Below are 20,202 nucleotides of genomic sequence, written 5' to 3' on the forward strand. Positions count from 1 at the left end.
GGGATGCTTCATTCTCTTGTTTTTTTGAGACAGGGTCTCGCTGTGTCCCCCAGGCTGGAGTGCAGTGGTGTAATCATAGCTCACTGCAGCATCAAACTCCTGGGCTCAGGCGATCCTCCTGTCTCAGCCTCCTGAGTAGGGAACACAGGCCTGTGCCATCATGCCAGGCTAATTTTTTTTTTTTGTAGAGACAGGGGTCTCACTATGTTGCCCAAGCTGGTCTCAACCTCCTGGGTTGAAGCAATCCTCCTACCTTGGCCTCCCAAAGTACTGAGATTATAGGTATGAGCCAGCGCTCCTGACCTTTGTTTCATTCCCTTTGGAGCAGGCTCTGGAATCACCCCCATTTTACAAATGAGAAAAATTAATTTAATTTGTTTTTCTTTTTATTTTTGTAAAATATTTTCCTTTTTTTTTTTTTAACTTTTTGAGACAGGGTTTCGCTCCTGTCGCCGAGGCTGGAGTGCAGCCTCAACCTCCTGGGCTCAGTGGATCCTCCCACCTCAGACTCCTGAGTAGCCGGGACTACAGGCACACGCCACCAGGCCTAGCTAATTTTTTGTATTTTTTTGTAGAGATGAGGTTTCGCTAGGTTGCCCAGGCTGGTCTCTAACTCCTGGGCTCAAGCGATCCACCCACCTCAGCTTCCCAAAGTGCTGGGGTTACAGGCCTGAGTCACAGCGCTCGGCCAAAAGTGAAGTTGAATGAGGTGACTCGCCCAGGCCACATGGCAATCAGTGGCTGATTGACGCCAAAGTTGATTTCATTCTTTTCACTGGGTTCAGAGTCCAAATTCTGGAACCTCAGAAGATGTTGCTATTCTGGTTCCAAGCAATGCTGGAAATTGCCACCCCACCCCTCCTGGTGGGGCACTTGACACCTTGCTGGGTGCTTTCTTACCCACTTGCCTCACTGTGTTTTCACAACAATCCTGGGGTGGAATGGGAGACTCAGAGAGGCTGAGAAATTTACTCCAGGTCACACAGCAAGGGGAAAGGCTGGGACTCAAACCTAAACTGGCTTCCAATCTGGGGGCTCTTTCTTTTCCCTTCCTGCTGTGGTCTGAATGCATCTCCCAAAATTTACATATTGAAACATAATCGCCAGTGTGGTGGTGATTAAGTCACAAGGGCAGAGCTCTCCAGGATGGGATGAGGGCCCTTTTCAAAGGGCTTGTAAGCCTGGTTTGCCGTCTCTCGCCCTTCCACCTTGTGCAGCGTGAGGATACAGCAGTCTTCCCCTCCAGAGGACACAGCAAGGAGGGACCATCTTGGAAGCAGAGAGTGGCCCTCATGACACCAAACCTGCTGGCACCTTGATCTGGGACTTCCCAGCCTCCAGAACAGTGAGAAATCAGTTTCTATTGTTTCTAAATGACCCAGTCTGTGGTATTTAGCTATAGCAGCAGAAATGAGACTCCTCTGACAATAATCTGGAATGTCCACTCTCCTCTTATGGAAATAGTGGCGTCACCTGGCCAGGCCCTTGTTCATCCCAGGACCTGTTTCCACTGAAGTTATTTCCATGAGCAGAGCCAGGTTTGGGGCTGGGCATACAGTAGGTGCTCAATAAAGGTCAGTGAATGAACCCCTGGCAGGTCTGGCTAGCACCGTCTGGCCTGGCTCAGACACTTGGGTAGCGAGACTTTCTGTGCAGTTCTGGTGCCCTCTGCTGGGACCATGAGGTGGCAGCCTAGAGGGCCTGTGTCCCCACCGTCCTTGGCCAGACGAGGTCTCCAGCCGAGACTGCGGAGTTCCACCCAGCCTGAGTTTCTGCCTCAGTTTACCCACAGTAAAGAAGAGGGCAACGGTGAGATGTGACAGAATATTCTGTAATATTTGATTCCAGCAAGCACCAATGCTAATAATCGCCTTACTGGGTACCAGGGGCTGTGCAAAGCATGCTGGCAAACTCTCTTGCTGAATCTGCACAAGAATTACGTGAAACTCTCCAATGCATCAGCAAATACTCAGACCATTTCCAGAACCCGACCACTTTCACTGCCTCTACTGCCCCAACCCTGGTCCAAGTCATTAACCTCACTGGGACTATCTCAGTAGCCTGCTCTCAACTTTGTTCACATCAGCCTGTCCACACAGCAGATGGCAGGATCCTGTTGGAACTCACTCAGATCTTGTTGCTCCTTGGCTCAAAACAGTCCAAATCCCTCTTCTCATCCAGTGAGATGGTAAAAGCCAAAGTCTTTACAACAGCCCACAAGGACCTGCATGATTGAGCCCCTAGCATAGACCTTTGTCTTCTCCCCACCCCATCTCACTCCCTCTGCTCCAGCTAACTGGTGTCTGCTCTTGAACAACTGGGCACCTTCCTGCCTCAGGACCTTTGCATGGGCTGGTCCTTCTGCCTAGAGTGCTCTTACCACATACGTTGTTTTTTTTTTTTTTGAGATGGAGTCTCAGTCTGTTACCCAGGCTGGAGTGCAGTGGCACAATCTCAGCTCACTGCAAACTCCACTTCCTGGGTTCAAGTGATTCTCATGCCTCAGCCTCCCAAGTAGCTGGGATTACAGGCGACTGCCATCACACCCGGCTAAATTTTATATATGTATATATATATTTTGAGATGCAGTCTCACTCCGCCGCCCAGACTGGAGTGTATTGGCACGATTTTGGCTCGCTGCGACCTCTGCCACCCAGGTTCAAGTGATTCTCCTGCCTCAGCCTCCCGAGTAGCTGAGATTACAGACGCCTGCCATTGCGCCTGGCTAATTTTTGTATTTTTAGTAGAGATGGGGTTTCACAATGTCGGCCCGGCTGATCTTGAACTCCTGACCTCGGGATCCACCCGCCTTGGCCTCCCAAAGTGCCGGGATTACAGGCATGAGCCATCGCGCCTGGCCTAAATTTTATATTTTTATTAGAGACAGGGTTTCACCATGTTGCCCAGGCTGGTCTCGAACTCTTGACCTCAAGTGATTTGCCCGCCTTGGCCTCCCAAAATGCTGGGATTACAGGTGTGAGTCACCGCACCCAGCCACTTACCCCAGATATCTGCGCCCCTACCTTCTTAAGTCTCAAAGGCCACCCAGTAATCCTATAGGTTTGGTACAATTATTCCTTCCATTTGTGGAAATGTATTCTTTCCACAGAAGAGGAAATTGAGGCTCAGAGAGATTAAGTCACTTGCCCAAGTTTATACATTTGGTTTGCCACGAAATCCATATTAAAGAATCTTAGGCTACAGAAGGTAGCTCACACCTGCAATCCCAGCACTTTGGGAGGCCGAGGTGGGAGGATCATTTGAGCTGGAGAGGTCAAGGCTGCAGTGAGCTGTGATCACTCCACTGTACTCCATCCAGCCTGGGTTACAGAGGGAGGCTCTGCCTCAAAAAAAAAAAAAAAAAAAAAAAGGACTCCATTTGTTTTTTATGTATTTTTTTGAGACGGAGTTTCACTCTTGTTGCCCAGGCTGGGGTGCAATGGCACGATCTCTGACTCACAGCAACCTCTGCCTCCCGGGTTCAAGCGATTCTCCTGCCTCAGCCTCCCGAGTAGCTGGGATTACAGGCATGCGCCACCACACCTGGCTAATTTTGTATTTTTAGTAGAGATGGGGTTTCTCCATGTTGGTCAGGCTGGTCTTGAACTCCTGACCTCAGGTGATCTGCCCCACTTGGCCTCCCAAAGTGCTGGGATTACAGGTGTGAGCCACCGTGCCCGGCCTATTTTTTATTTTTTGAGACAGAGTCTCGTTCTGTCACCCAGGCTGGAGTGCAATGGCACGATATCAGCTCACTGCAACCTCCACCTCCCAGGTTCAAGCAATTCTCCCGCCTCAGCCTTCTGAGCAGCTGGGATTACAGGCGTGTGCCACCACGCCCGGCTAATTTTTGTATTTTTAGTAGAGACAGGGTTTTGCCATGTTGGCCAAGCTAGTCTTGAACTCCTGACCTCAAGTGATCTGCCCACCTCAGCCTTCCAAAGTGCTGAGATTATAGGTGTAAGCCACGCACTTGACCTCTAAAGAACCTTAATTTAATAAGAGATACTCAACCCTAAAACTAACATTTCCCAATGGGTGGTTTTTTGTTTTTTGTTTTAGTTTGTTTGTTTTAAGATTCTGAGGGTACAGAAAAGCTGGGCACTGCTGAATGCCTGTTGATTGAAAAATAATTATTAAAAATCACAGTACCTAATTGTTTTTTTTTTTTGAGATGGGGTCTTGCTATGTTGCCCAGGTTGGTCTCAAACTCCTGAGCCAAAGCAACCCTCCCTCCTTGGCCACCCAAGTAGCTGTGATCACAGGTACATGCCATTGTACCTGGCCCTAACACTGATTATTTACTTGTGCTAGCACCAAGCTTCCTCTCACTTCTTTCTCACAGTACCCCAACAAAGCCCTCACTTCAGAATGGTCAAGTGAGCGCTGGCCAGGTTAATAACTTGCCTAAAGTTATCAATATAGTCGGGGGCCTGAGCCTCGAGTCTGCGCCCTGACTCTTGATGCAATCCTGCAAGCTGGGAAAATCTGCTCAGCAGTATTTAAGGATGTCTGCATTCCCCGACCACACAGCAGCTGACGCCAGGGCCCCAGCAGGTGGGGTAAACAAGGTCATGGCATGGGGCGCCATCTGTCTGCACAGGCATGACAGTCATTCATACTTTTGTTCATTTATTCATTCAGTGAGCCCGTCTCTGTGCCAGCTACTGGGATCCAGGGTAAGTCAGACCTGGCCCCTGCCCCTGAGGGGCTCAGGACCTGGGACGGGAGGCAGAAGGGTGAATGCATAACAGGGTCTTGCTATGTTGGCCAGACTGGTCTTGAACTCCTGGCCTCAAGTGATCCTCCTGCCTCAGACTCCCAAAGTACTGGGCTTATAAGCATGAGCCACTGTGCCCAGCATAAATGCATAGTTTTTTGTTTTTTTGTTTTTTTTGAGATGGAGTCTCACTTTGTTGCCTAGGCTGGAGTGCTGTGGCACAATCTCAGCTCACTGCAGCCTCCACCTCCTGGGTTCAAGAGATCCTCCTGCATCAGCCTTCTGAGTAGCTGGGATTACAGGCGGCTGCCACCATGCCCAGCTAATTTTTGTAGTTTTAGTAGAGACGAGGTTTTGCCATATTGTCCAGGCTAGTCTCGAACTTCTAACCTCAGGTGATCTGCAGGCCTCAGCTCCCCAGAGTGCTGGGATTATAGGTGTGAGCCACCGTGCCTGGCCTGAATGCATGATTTTTATGTCAAAAGCTATAACTGACGTGCAGACAAAGTTGCCACAGTTGGCAGAATCTAAGGTGGCTTCCTAAGGAGGGGACTTTTGGGCTGCCCAGCATGAGCAGGAGAAACTGCCTGGTTGAATGGGAAGGGGTCATCCCAGTCCTCACAGCTGCTACTATTACTGGGAGGTGTCTATGTGCCAGGAGCTGTCCAAGGTGTCTCACCTATGTGGATTCACTGACCCTTCCAACCCCATTGTGGGGGTACGACTATGCTCATGTCACAGAAGAGGAGGCTAAGACTTAGAGGGGTTAAATAACTTGCCTAATCTCACACAGCTGTTGAGGGGATGGGACTGAGAGGGCAGAGGTGGATCATAGGAGGACAGGGCTGCAGAGTCAGGGCCAGCTCTGGGTTTGCCTGTCCCGTCTCAGAACATTCTGGCATTGTTATTGCATTGTCACCTCTCCAGGGTCTGTCTCTGTCAGTTAACATTTTTATTTTATTATTTATTTACGTTTTTTGAGACAGAGTCTTACTTTGTCACCCAGGCTGGAGTGCAGTTGTGTGAGCTTGGCTCACTGCAACCTCTGCCTCCCAGGTTCAAGCGATTCTCCTGCCTCAGCCTCCCAAATAGCTGGAATTACAGGCGTATGCCAACACATCTGGCTCAGTTTTATATTTTTAGTAGAGATGGGGTTTCACCATGTTGCCAGGCTGGTCTCGAACTCCTGACCTCAAGTGATGCACTTGCCTCGGCCTCCCAAAGTGCTGGGATTATAGGCATGAGCCACCGTGCCTGGCTAATATTTATATATCTTTTAGCAGAAACGGGGTTTCACCATGTTGGCCAGGCTGGTCTCAAACTCCTGACCTCAAATGATCCGCCCGCCTCAGCCTCCCAAAGTGTTGGGATTACAGGCGTGAGCCACCGCGCCTGGCTTTAAATTTTTAAAACTCATAATAGCTAACAACCCTGAGCACTTACCATGACAAGCCAAGCTCTGTACTTAGTCCTTCTATTTTTTTTTTTTTTTTTTTTGTAGAGACTGGTCTTGCTCTGTTGCCCAGGCTGGAGTGCAGTGGCGTCATCATGGCTCACTACAACTCAAAATCCTGAGCTCAAGGGATCCTCCCACCTTAGCCTCCTGAGTAGCTGGGACTATAGGCAAGTACCACCATGCCCAGCTAATTAAAAAAACATTTTTTTTTAGAGACAGGGTCCTGCTATGTTGCCCAGAGTGGTCTCAAACTCCTGGGCTCAAGTGATCCTGTAGCCTTGGCCTCCCAAAGTGCTGGGATTAGACATGAGCCACTGCACCCAGCTCTCCCATTTTTTTCAGCATCTAAAATGTCAGGAAATAAGGACTCTAACAATCCTCGTTGCACAGAGGGAGGAAGTGAGGCTCAGAAAGGCTGGAGAACTCGCGCAGGGCCATGCAGCTGGGTAGGGAGCAGGACAGGGATTTGTGCCCACGCCTCGTTGCCCCCAGAACCTGTGGAGCTCCAACCATGCAGTGCCACCTTCCTACCCATGTTGCTGAGTGGTGCCTTCAAACTGTTTGGACCAGACTCGCAGGCACAAATACATTTCACATCACAAACCAGGCCACACCTGCACGTAGGCACACACAACTAAAATATTAAAATCTTTTTGTGTGTGTGTGTGTGTGATCTGCCTGCCTTGGCCTCCCAAAGTGCTGAGATTACAGGCGTGAGCCACCATGCCTGCCCACTCTGATGTTTTCTAGTCTATTCTCTGATGATCCCAGTTCCAGGAATTTATTCTACAGATCCATCCACATTCATATGAAATGTGTATGAACAGAATTATTCACATGCAGGTCGGGCGCAGTGGCTCATGCCTGTAATCCCAGCTGCTTGGGAGGCTGAGGCAGGAGAATCGCTTGAACCCAGGAGATGGTGGTTGTGGTGAGCCAAGATCGCACCACTGCATTCCAGCCCGGGTGACACAGCAAGACTCTATCTCAAAAAAAAAAAAAAAAAAAAAAAAATTATTCATGTTCAGAGGAAAAGGCTCAAAATAACCCAAGAGTCAAATGATGGGAGACCAATTAAATAATCTATGGTATAGCCGCACAATGGAATATTATGCAGCCAAATAAAACAATGAGGTACTGGTTGGGAAAATTCCAGAACATACTGCTAACTGAAAAGAGCAGAACATAAAACAATGTGGGTGAGAGGTGGGGGAGTGATGCATGTTCTTTTGATGTGCTTGTAGCTGCATAAGGAGAAGCTGGGAACATGCACAAGGATTGAGTAAGAAAGAGTGCTTTCCTGGCCACCTGGGAGCTTCTGGATCCTTTTCCTGCAGTTAGCCCTGGGCAGGATGATCAGGGTAGAATTAGAAGTGAAACACAGCCAGGCATTGTGGCTTGCACCTGTAATCCCAGTGCTCTGAGAGGCCAAGGTGGGAGGATCACTTGAGCCCAGGAGTTCGAGATCAGCCTGGACAACATAGTGAGATCCTATCTCTAATTAGCTGGGTGTGGTGCACGCCCCTGTAGTCCCAGCTATTCTGGAGGCTGAGGTGGGGGGATTACTTGAGCCTGGGAGGTTGAAGCTGCCGTAAGCTGTGATCATGCCACTGCACTACAGCCTGGGCAACAGAGTGAGACCCTGTCTAAAAAGAAAAAAACAGGAGTGGAACTCATAGTTTCCTTTTTCTTCTCATCTTTTACTTTTTCCTTTTTTAAATTGAGATGGAGTCTTGTCGTGTTGCCCAGGCTGGTCTTGAATTCCTGGGCTCAGGCAATCTTCCCACCTTGGCCTCCCAAAGTGCTGGGATTACAGGCGTGAGTCACCGCGCCTGGCCTATTTTTTTGTTTTAAATTACATAAAATAGAAATGGGGCAGGCACCGTGGCTCACGCCTGTAATCCCAGCACTTTGGGAGGCCGAGGCCAGCGGATCACCTGAGGTCAGGAGTTCAAGACCCGCCTGGCCAACATGGCGAAAGCCCATCTCTACTAAAAATACAAAAATTAGTTGGACATGGTGGCATATGCCTGTAGTCCCAGCTACTTGGGAGGCTGAGGCAGGAGAATCACTTGAAGCTGGCTGGCAGAGGTTGCAGTGACCTGAGATTGTGCCACTGCACTCCAGCCTAGGTGACAAAGCAAGACTACATTTCAAAAAAATAAATAAATAAATAAATAAAATAAAATAGAAATGGGTTCTCGCTATGTTGCCCAGGCTGGTCTTGAACTGCTGGGCTCAAGTGATCTTCCCACCTCAGCCTCCGAAAGTGCTGGGATTATAGATATGAGCCACCATGCCTGGCCTGTTTTCCTTTTCATACCAATTTGATGTCTGAACCATGTAAGTAAAATCTTTTAAAATCGAAGGCAGTCATATCCACCTAATTTGATGTTCTGGTGGCCACGTGTCCCCGAGGTCCTTACTTACCCAGAGCTGCCACGATGAGGAAGAAGGAGGCGGCCACGAGGAAGGCCACGTCGGGCTTGGTGTAGGAGAGCAGCTTCTGCAGCGTGGCCCCAGACGCCTGCTCGGGCGGTGGCTGGCTGCTCCCAGGGAAGCCCTCAGCCTCGGTGGCTGCCCCTGGCTCCAGGGCCTGGATGCCTGGCCGCACGGTGGACAGCAGCCACCAGAGCAGGAAGGATGCGCCGAGTGAAATGTACGTCCACACGAACAGGGCCCAGAACCAGGGGTCCCGGATGGGCCTGCGCACCTCTGAGAAGAGCAGCAGCTTCACCATGGCATAGATGCCCACAAAGAGGCACACGAGGGTGATGACCAGCCACGAGGCCTGTAGCCGCCGAGGCCCCAGCGCACTGTTCTTGGCCACGCCAATGGTGGCCCCCAGCAGCAGGCAGCTGCGGTACAGGCAGGCTGCCCAGAGATCCAGCACCGAGTCAAAGATGTTGAAGTGGCGGATGTCCTCCAGGAGGCTGCGGTCCAGGTGGCTGAAGACATAGATGGCCGTGGTCACACAGATGTCCACACTCATGAAGGCCAAAGTCACCACCACCGCCTTCCACAGCCGCATCCTGCTGGTTGGAGGTGGGCGGGCGCCGAAGGCCAGGTTGTAGCTCACGGGGGCAAGGCCATCATCATCCACAGGGCGAGGCCAGGCCTGTAGGGACAACAGCAGACGTCAGCACAAGGGGTTCAGGTTTGCCACTCTCTGGCTGTGTGACCTTGAGAAAGTCACTTGACATCTCTGAGCCTTAGTTTTATCATCTGTAAAATGGCAATATCAACTTCCCAGGGTACTACGAAGATTCCACTCATTCAAGGGATACTTACTGAGTGCCCACTGTGGCCAGGTGCTGTTCTTTATTCTTTGTCATGAACAAAAACAACAAAGATCCCTGCTCTTCTGGAGATGACATACTCATGCAGGAGACAGATAATAAGGAAATGGTCTCACGCCTGTAATCCCAGCACTTTGGGAGGCCGAGGTAGGTGGATCACTTGAGGTCAGGAGTTTAAGACCAGCCTGGCCAACATGGTGAAACCCTCGTCTCTACTGAAAATACAAAATTTAGCTGGGTGACAGAGCAAGACTCCATCTCAAAAAAAAAAAAGATAATAAGGAAATGATGTGTGTCTTGTGAGGCCAAGGTTGGAGGATCCCTTGAGGCCAGGAGTTGGAGAGCAGCCTGGGCAACAGGGTGAGACACTGTCTTTAAAAAAAAAAAAAAAAAAAAAAAAAAATTAACTGAGTGTGGTAGCATGGTCCTGTAGTCCAAGCTACTTGGGAGGCCAAGACGGGAGGATCGCTTCAGCCTGGGAGTTCGAGGCCACAGTGAGCTATGATCATGCCACTGCACTCCAGCCTTGGTGACAGCAAGATCCTATCTCTAAAAAAAAAATTTTTTTTTAATTAAAAAAAGAGATAAGGTTGTGGTGGAAAAAAGAGGGGGGTGAATAGGATGGGGTGAGGGTGAATAGGATAGGGGTGGGGGAAGACAGAGATCAATTTTATTTTATTTATTTATTTTTTTGAGACAGAGTCTCGCTCTGTCACCCAGGCTGGAGTACAGTGGTGCGATCTCGGCTCACAGCAACCTCTGTCTCCCGAGTTCAAGCAATTCTCCTGCCTTAGCCCCCCAAGTAGCTGGGACTACAGGTACCCCACCACCATGACCAGCTAACTTTCTGTACTTTTTTTAGTAGAGGCGGGGTTTCACCATGTTGGCCAGGCTGTTCTCAACTCCTGACCTCAAGTGATCCACCTGCCTCAGTATCCCAAAGTCCTGGGATCACAGGCGTGAGCCACCACGCCAGGCCAGAGATCAATTTTAAATAGGGGGCCAGAGAAGACCTCGCTGGGTAGGTAACACTCGAGCAAGACTTGAAAGAGGTACGGAAGTCTGCCAAGTGGCTATCTGGGGAAAAGCACTTGGCACAGGTGAAACAGTGCCAGAGCCCCAAGGCAGGAGTGCCCCTTGGGAAGGCAGCAAGGCCCCATGAGATCAGAGAGGGTGGGAAGTATCTGGAGGATTTTGCATCCATAGTGAGGATGAAGCTGAGAGAAGCAGAGTTTAATATAAACAGCCTCTGTCTTTACTACCGCTACTCATTTCTCTCAACCTGTTTCCTCATTTGCAAAACGTGAGCATGAGGTTCAATGTGTCAGTTCTGGGCAGAGTGCCTGGTGCATAATTGCTGCTGATTGTAATCAACCGTATACAGTGTGTGCTTAATCAATGTTTGTTCACTTTTCTCCTCCCACATCAGGTCTTCTATCTCTGCAACCCCAAATAAACTGTTTTGGTCTAAGAGGGAACTTGACAGCTGTGGGGGTGGCTTGCAGGCCACACAGCAATCCAGAAACCTTGGCATCTGCTTGGAAGTTTCCAGAATCTTTTCCTCCTGCCCAGGTTGGCCCTCGTGCCCAGCCCTAGGCCCCTTTGGTTTTCTGAATCTTGATGTCTGCTTTATCCAAGGAATCTCCCGGCACTGAGTCCCTCAGGACTCCCCCAGAGCCGCAGGGACACCTGGGAAGCAGGCCTGGAGGCCTGAGTTTGTGAGTGGGGCTTGTCCAGGGTGGGGTTAGGACCGGGCTGTGGTGTGTCCCTGGGTGCTACCTCCTGTCTCAGTTCCAGTCCTTCCTCCCCTGGGCCTTTTGTTGTCATATCTGCAAAATGGGCTGAGCTCTAGATCCCCCAAGAGGCAGGGTAAGGTGCTAGGTGACAGCGGGGATGACTGTGTCATGGCTGGGAAGGGGCCATCCTGAGAGAGATCCTCTCCCCGAAGCTCTGGCGCCCAGGTGCCCAAACTGCTCACACTGTGGCATGACTGGAACCTCACACAATCCCACGAGGCCAGGGTTTCCATATTCCCGTTTACAGTTGGGGAAACTGTGGCACAGACAGAAAAAAATCACCTGATCCAGACATTCAGCCAACAAGGGCCCAAGTCAGGACTTGAGGCAGTGAGTGCAGGACCCCAGCATCTGCTTCTCCACCTGTCTACTGCGTGCCTGGCACAAAGCAGGTGTCTAATAACTACAAGCAGACAGGGATGTAACATTGCACTTCCTGTGAGCCCTGCCCTGCACCATGTGCTTCAAATCCAGGTGGCCCTACCTATTTAATCCTCACAGCAACTTTGTGAGATGTGCACTCTCATCCCTCCCACTTAACAGATGGAGAAACTGAGGCCCAGAGAAGTGAAGAATTTGCCCAAGATTACACAGCTTCTCAATAGCAGAGCTGGGATGTGGACTCACAGGTGTCTGAGCCCAGAATCTGTGTTCTTCACCCCTAAATTAAGATAATATTCAATATAGAAAATGCTACCAGGGGCCAGGCGTGGTGGCTCACACCTGTAATCCCATCTGGGCCTCTTGGGAGGCCGAGATGGGCAGATAGCTTGAGCTCACGAGTTCGATTCCAGCCTGGGCAACATGGCAAAATCCCGTCTCTACTAAGAATACAAAAATTAGCCGAGCATGGTGGTGCACGCCTGTAATCCCAGCATCTCAGGAGGCTGAGGCAGAAGAATCACTTGAAACTGGGAGGTAGAGGTTGCGGTGAGCCAAGATGGTGCCACTGCACTCCAGCCTGGGTGACAGAGTGAAAGAAAATGTTACTGGGAAGTCTTCATCTAAAGAAAAGAGTCCCCAGCAGAGTGCTGGGCCATGTGGCAGAGGTGATAAAACTGCTGAGGCTAATTGCTGGCAATGACAGCAGCTGGTGCCAGCTGACACTGGCTCCAGGCACTTACATGCATCAGCACTCACCAGAGCCCTATGAAGTAGGTCCTATCATTATCCCCATTTTACAGTTAGGAAAACTGAGGAACAGAGAGGTTAAGTGACCTGCCCTGGGTCACAGAGCTACGAAGTGACCAAGCTGGGATGTGAACCCTGGCCATCGAGTTCCAAAATCTGTACTCTCAACTCCAAAGCTCCAATCCTTCAAAACAGCCTCTCCAGGAGGTAGGCACAACCCCTGCTGATGCTGAGAAGGGGTCTGAGATGCAGAGGGGGAATGGAGTGGGGGGATAGAACGACCCCCAAGCCTGCTTTCACCCCCACACCTCCAGGCACACTGAAGCCCATCGCAGAGATGACAGTTGCTTAGTCAGTAGCTGCCCCTCCAAAGATGGTCAGGGCTGAGCAGGGTCAAGGGCAAGGGGAAGTGGGTAGGATGGTCGGACACCCTCAGCCCAGGTCCTGACTCCCTCCCCAGCCCTGCCTGTGCTGCCCACGCAGGCTTCTGTCTGCTGCAATGCAGAGGCCGTGGGGAGCGAGTGAGTGGGTGAGCTCCAGTCAGAGCCCAGGGAGGGAAGCTCCTGGCCCGGTGCCATTCCAGGCCTCCCAGCCAAGCCACTGCCGGCTGCACCAGGTGCTGCCAGCTGCCTCAGCTGCTGCTCTCCTCATGGTGGGCACATGGGGTCCCTCAGTCTCCAGAAAGGGGCTGGGGCTCAGAAGTGGAACAGGAGGCAGATCCGCAAGAGACTCAAAAGCTGGACAGCAGCCCAGGGGCTTGGCTGACTCTCCCAACTTGACTCCCAGACTCTGGGGGAACTCCTTCCCCATCCCCCGACAGCCCAGGGTACCATCATGCCGCCTGCCTCCAGAAGCCTATTTATCTTCATCAGAATAAACAAAATTTCAAACACCCATATCACAGACTACCAAAGCCACATTTTGCAGATGGGAAAACTGAGGCCCAGAGAGGGAGGGGGTGAGGCTTGTTTCAGGTCATCCAGCAGGCTGGGGCAGAGCAGCGCTAGCACCTGGGTCCCTGCCCCCAAGCACTAGTCCTTCTACCACAGGCTCCCAGCAGAGTGGAATCCAACCCCGGGTCAGGTTACAGTCCTCGGTGGGAACAGTTATTCCGTTATTTTTAAAGCTACTGGGTAGAAGCGTGACCACCAGCCAAGGCTGCTTAGAGGCCCGTCCCTGCTCTCCATCTGCCTGACTCAGAGGACACGCTGGGCTTGGCCAGGTGGAGCTGGAGGGCAAATTGTGAGCACATGGGTGACCTGCTTGGCCCGAGGGACAAGGACAAGGTGGTGGCCAGAACAGGCCCCACCCAGAACCGGACAAGGCCCAGGAAGACGGGGTGGTTCGCCCTGACTCTGCGCATTAAAGAATGGCACAGGATAAGCAAGTGGCCCTGTCCCCACCAGGGGTCTTGTCAAAGGCTTTTCTTCCCAGGGTAGGAGACATTGGTTGGGGTATCTCTAGGCACCAGCTGCAGAGAAGGCCAGAAGACGATAGATAGCAGTTATTATGACGCTGCAACAGAGACCCTTTGCAGAGAGGGCCAGGAGACAATAGATAAAAGTTATTATGACACTGCAACAGAGACCCTTCACCGGGCCCTACTATGTGCCTGGCACCTCCCAAAGCAGCCAGGCCTCCCCCCTTCCCTGGGAGGACCCTGTGGTCATCAGCTTCATTTTACAGCTGGGGAGACAGAAGAGGTTAAGTGACATGCAGAAAAAGGACGAAGGCAGGATGGAGACCTGCATCCAGGGTTTCCAGGATGGAGACTTGGGGGGCCTCTGCCCAGGCCATTCAAGGACTGCAAGAAAAGGGGCCAAACAACTTGGGTGGCCCAGTGGCCTCGGTTCACCCTTGACATGGTGAGCTTTTTACCCAGGAGTGTGCCCAGACCTGGACAAGCCCACTCCATTCGCTGCGCAGCAAAGCACTGGCTGACGGAGGCCCGCTGGGTGGGAGGGTGTGACTGTGGGGGTCCCTGGCTCTGGGGCAGTACCGGGCTGGGTCTGCGTGGGTCCATCCTGATTCCATCCCTGCTGAGCCTCTGGCAGCCCACGTGGGGCCCAGCCTCACTCTGGGACTTGAGAAGCTGTCTCAGGTGTTCTCAGCTCTAGGGGAGGCAAAGAGAGGTGCGAGGTGCCCTCCCTCCAAGCCTCCTCTTGTCACCTGGCCCTGCCCTATGCAGAAAAGGGGAATGGGCAGAGGCGGGGATCCTGTCAGCCCAGCTTAAAGCTGTCTCAGTTAATGTCAGGCCGGGGGAGGAGGCTTTTTTTTTTTTTTTTTTCCAGAGGCCCAGAAATAAAAGAGGCTCCCCTGGGAACCTACAGGCCTCACTGCCAGGGTGGATGGCGGGGAGCAGCGGCAGCCCATTGGCCTGCTGAGGAGACTGAGAAAAGGGCTTTGCCCAGGTCAGCAGGCACAGACCAGATCCCCAGGCTTCTGCCAAAGCCCTGGTGCTCAGGATCCCTGGGAAGCCCCGACATGGACAGTGGGAGCCCTCAGAAGGCGCGCCAGCCCCGTCCTGGGTGAACGACAGCCATCCCGAGATCCTTCTACACCTCCCACATTTTCCAAGAGGCAGCGGCGCCTGGGGGGTTAAAAAAAATGGCAACATTCGCCCTACGGGCGCGGAAAGGATGCTGCAGGGATGGGGGCTGGGAGCTGCGGCTGCGGGCTCCGGGAGGGCTCCAGGGAGGCTCCCACCTTCAACCGAGATGCCTATTCCCACCGAGGTAGGGGGGTCCAGACGCCCCCCAACCCGTGCCTGGCCTGGCACTCTGGCCTGGAAAGGTCCCAAAACCAGGGGTCTAGGGTGCCTTGCCCTTACCTGTTACCTGGCACCAGGTGAGCTGTGGGAGGGGGCGCGCAGCAGGCTCGGGTCTGGGGTGCAGGTTCCGCGCTGCTCATTGGAGACTGCGCCGGACGCGGTGCTCGCTCCGCTCTTCCCGCTGCTCCTCCCCGCCTCCCGCCCGCGCTGCGCCGCTGCAAGGTCGGAGCTGAGCCTGGCGTGCGTTGTGACCGGCTGATGGAAGGGGCGGGGCCTCAGTGACGGAGGGGCGGGGCCTCAGGAGGAGTGGCCGGGCTCTCCTGGACGGGCGGGGCTCCCGGGGAGGGGGCTGTCGAAGCCTCCGGGTGGGGAGGGGCCTCCTGGGGGGCGGGGCCAAAGCTGGCCACCTGCTCACCTGTGGCAAACTCCTCCCACATCTGGCTAGCCAGGCCCTCCACACTGCGTGCTCCTCACCTGGAGCCACAGGCCCATCCTGAGGGGACGGAAATGGTTTCACCTGAAGGAGGCCCGCTTTTTAACTGATCTTTTTCTCTGGAGGGGCAGCGAGCCAGTCCAGGAGGGTAGGTTATGGTCCTCATTCATTCACTCATTCTTTCATTCATTCACCCAACAGATATTTATCCAGTGCCTATGGCATGCCATATGCCCTTTTAAGCATTTGAAATTAAACAATTAACAAAACAAGATCCTTGCCCTTCTGGAGCTGACATTCTAGTGAGGGTGTCAGACAACATATATAAGCAAATGAGATATATTGGAAGGGAATACATTTTATGGACAAAATTAGTGCAAGATCAGGGATTCGGGGCATTGGAGAGGGGAGGCAGCGATATGTCCTCAGTGACTGCCAGGTGCTGGGAACACAGCTGTGTGTGAAAAGACAGAAAACTCCCAGCCTTCCTGGCGTGAAGGGGACAGAACATCAGCAAGTAAGTGCATAAGACGATTCAGGTACTGGGTGCAGTAAAATAAATAAAACTGTGTAAGTGAAAGGTGAGAAGGCGTTAGCCACGGGGAGGGAAGAACATCCTACGCTAAGGCCTGCAAGTTCAAAGGCTCTGAGGTAGGAACAAACTTGGCCACTTGAGGACCAGAAAAGGGTCCATGTGGCCTGAACCGTGGGAAGTGGGTGGGGGAGTGGGCTTATGGCCCAGAGGGGCAGCAGGTGGGGCAAGAACTGCCCACATCCCTGGATCCTCCGATCAGAGGCTTTGTTTTTTCCTGAGACAGAGACTCCAGGATGGAGTGCAGTGGTGAGTTCTCAGCTCACTGCAGCCTCCGCCTCCCAGCTTCAAGTGATTCTCCTGCCTCAGCTTCCCAAGCAGGTGGGATTACAGGTGTCCGCTACCACGCCTGGCTAATTTTTGTATTTTTAGTAGAGATGGGGTTTAGCCATGTTGGCCAGGCTGGTCTCAAACTCCTGACCTCAAGTGATCTGCCCTCCTTGGCCTCCCAAGGTGCTGGGATTAGAGTCCTGAGCCATGCGTGCCCAGCCCTGAACAGAGGCTTTTTGGAGCACTCTCTGAGTTGGAAATGTCCTCTGCTACTTGCTGGGACAGCTTCTTTAGAGAATTCGTTCGGAACTTACAACACCATGTTTTTTTTTAACCCAGAAGGAATTTCCTCTACAGATAGACTTGTGCAGGGGAGCTAAGGTACTAGCTTAAAGGTAGTTACTATAGTAGCAAAAGTCTGGAAATAACCTAAATACCCTTCCATAGGGAACTGGCCAAATAATTAGAGAACACCTGTTCAACAGAATACTCTGTAGCAGGAAAAAAAAAAAAAGAAGACATAGAGTTATATAAATGTATGGAATGACCTCCTAAATGTATTGAGTAAAAACCAAGGAGAGAATAAATTTGAACCATGTTACTATTTGTGCAAAAACAAAGGCAAATATCTAATTGTACTTGAAGACGATATATTGGATGCACTGTCCAAAAAGCAGGAGTCACTCAGAGCTGGGCTCTGTCATTTATGCTGTGTGACCTTAAAGAGGTGACTTTGCCTATCTGAGCCTGTTTTCTCATCAGAGAAATGGGGTAATAAAGATATCGACTACATCAGGTAAAGGTAAAATGTGACAAGGCCGGTGAGGGCAGCCCCTGGCACGTGATAAATTTTCAGTAAAGGAGAACAAGGATTATTTTTAGGAGAGATGGGATGACTGAACCTTTAAGTAACTATTAGCATAGTATAGCAAAAATCAACAGGGGCTGTCAGAAATGTGAAGCGGACAGAAACAAGTCGGCCTCATCACATGCCATTTCTTCACATGGATGTTGCTTTCCAGCGATCAAGTTTGCAAGCTCTCCAGTCTCTCATTCCTCTGTACCTTTTTTTTTTTTTTTTTTTTTTTTGAGATGGAGTCTTGCTCTGACACCCAGGCTCACTGCAGCCTCCACCTCCCGGGTTCAAGCGATCTTCCCACCACAGCCTCCCGAGTAGCTGTGATTGCAAGCATGTACCAACATGCCCGGCTGACTTTTGTACGTGTAGTAGAGACGGGGTTTTGCCATGTTGGCCAGGCTGGTCTCGAACTCCTGACCTCAGGTGATCCACCCACCTTGGCCTCCCACGGTGCTGGGATTACAAGCATCAGTCACCGCACCTGGCCTCTCTGTACCTTTGCATAGCTTGTCACCTCTGCCAAGAATGGGCTTCTCAAATCCTGGCCACTGCATCCCTTTCACATATCTGGCCCACTCTCCTTGCACTTGAAACAATCTTAGAATGAGAGCTTGGTGAGGCGGGCAAGGTAAGTTGCAATGTCAGGTGCACTGCAGGAGGCTGTCAGCCTTGTGACAAGGGGAGGGTGAAACAGGTGAGGCACAGGTGAGTGGGCCACCAGTCACTGCCTTTCCACCCTCGCCCCCTGCCATGTGGCAGCCAACTGGCTTGAGTGGTCCCACTGCAACCCCAGCCTAGTCACAGAGACTGGCTCTGGTAAACTTGGACTAAGAACCATTGTGTGAGTGACTGCTAATGGATATGGTGTCTTTTTGGGTGAGGAATGTTCTAAAAGTTGATTGTAGTGATGGTTACACAACTCTGTGAATATACTAAAAACTCTTGAATTGTACACTTTAATTTGGTGAATTGTATGGTATGTAAAGTGTATCTCAATAAAGCTATTATTACAAAAAGAAGGCCAGGCAATGTGGCTTATGCCTGTAATCCCAGCACTCTGGGAGGCCAAGGTGGCCAAGGATCACCTGAACCCAGCCCGGGCAACACAGTGGGACCCAGTTGCTACAAACAATTTAAAAAATTAGCTGGGTGTGGTGGCACATGCCTGTAGTCCGAGCTACTCAGGAGGCCGAGGTGGGAGGATTGCTTGAACCTGGGATGTTGAGGCTGCAATGAGCTGTGTTCATACCACTGAACTCCAGCCTGGGCAACAGAGATCCTGTCTCAAAAAAAAAAAAAAAGAAAAAGAAAAAGAAAAAGAAAAAACACTCCATGCCATATGCCATAAAGGAAATGCAAATTAAAACAGCAATGTGATATCAATACACACACACTAGAATAGCCGAGATCTGGAACACTGACAACACCAAATGCTGTCAACGATGAGGAACAACAGGGACTCTCATTCATTGCTGCTGGGAATGCAAAACAGTACAGCTAGGGAGGAAGGCAGTTCGGCAAGTTTTTTTTATAAAACTAACTATACTCTTACTACATGATCAAGCAATCACACTCCATGATATTTACCCAGAGGAAGTAAAAATTTACGTCTACAGAAACACCTGTCCACAGATGTTTATAGACGTTTTATTATTATTACTTTCAAGATGGAGTCTCACTCTGTCTCCCAGGCTGGAGTGCAATGGCATGAACTCAGCTCACTGCAACCTCCGCCTCCCGGGGTCAAGTGATTCTCCTGCCTCAGCCTCCTGATCAGCTGGGATTACAGAAGCCTGCCACCATGCCCGGCTAATTTATTTATTTATTTGAGATGGAGTCTCGCTCTGTCACCCAGGCTGCAGGGCAGTAGTGTGATCTCGGCTCACTGCAACCTCCGCCTCCTAGGCTCCAGTGACTCGCCTGCCTCAGCCTCCCGAGTAGCAGGGATTACAGGCGCATGCCACCACACCTGGCTAATTTTTGTATTTTCAGTAGACATGAAGTTTCACCATGTTAGCCAGGCTGGTCTAGAACTCCTGACCTCAGATGATCTACCTGCCTCGGCCTCCCAAAGTGCTGGGATTACAGGTGTGAGCCACCACACCCAGCCTGGAAGCTTTATTCTATTGACTGTTTCCAACACAAAGAAATGATAGATGTTTGAGATGATATATATGCTCATGACCCTGATCTGATCACTATGCATTATATGTATTCAAACAACACTATGTACCCCATGAACATGTAAAATGATTTGTCGACTAAAAAATAAAATAAAATAAAGCTTTATTCGTAATTGCCTAAACTTGGAAGCAACTATGATGTCGTTCAACAGGTGAATGGATACACTGTGGTACATCCAGACAATAGAATATTATTCAGTGCTAAAATGAAATGAGCTATCAAGCCATGAAAAGGCATGGAGGAACCTTCAATGCACATTCCTAAGAGAAGGAAGCAATCTGAAAAAGCTCTATACTGTATGATTCCTACCATATGACATTCTGGAAAAGGCAAAACGGTGGAGACAGTACAAAGATCAGTGTTTGCCAAGGGTTAGTGAGAAGGAAGGGGTGAGTAGGCAGGGCACAGAGGATTTTTAGGGCGGTGAAACTACTCCATATGATACTATAATGGTAGATGCATGCCATATACATTTGTCAAAAACTATAGGCCTGTAATCCCAGCACTTTGAGAGGCCAAGGTGGGTGGATCACCTGAGGTCAGGAGTTCGAGATCAGCCTGGCCAATATGGTGAAACCCTGTCTCTACCAAAAATATAAAAAAAATTAGTCGAGTGTGGTGGCACACCCCTGTAATCCCAGCTACTCAGGAGGCTGAGGCAGGAAAATTGCTTGAACCCAGGAGGCGGAAGA

General features: G+C 50.9%; 1 protein-coding gene across 3 annotated transcripts in view; it reads right to left on the bottom strand.

Moving 5' to 3' along the window:
* Nucleotides 1-20,202, bottom strand: part of ABCB9 (ATP binding cassette subfamily B member 9) — a 47,186-nt gene that overhangs the window by 23,444 nt on the left and 3,540 nt on the right. For 2 of the 3 annotated variants that reach the window (XM_030821577.1, XM_030821578.1), the window contains exon 2: nucleotides 8,607-9,294. In XM_030821577.1, the coding sequence (XP_030677437.1) occupies nucleotides 8,607-9,207 (601 nt within the window). In that variant the 5' untranslated portion in view covers nucleotides 9,208-9,294. Of the gene's footprint in view, nucleotides 1-8,606; nucleotides 9,295-15,232; nucleotides 15,522-20,202 lie in introns of those variants that run through there. The other variant, XM_030821576.1, reaches the window with a different exon arrangement.

This window comes from Nomascus leucogenys, chromosome 10 (assembly GCF_006542625.1).
Source record: "Nomascus leucogenys isolate Asia chromosome 10, Asia_NLE_v1, whole genome shotgun sequence".
In the NCBI taxonomy this organism is placed as follows: Eukaryota; Metazoa; Chordata; class Mammalia; order Primates; family Hylobatidae; genus Nomascus; species Nomascus leucogenys.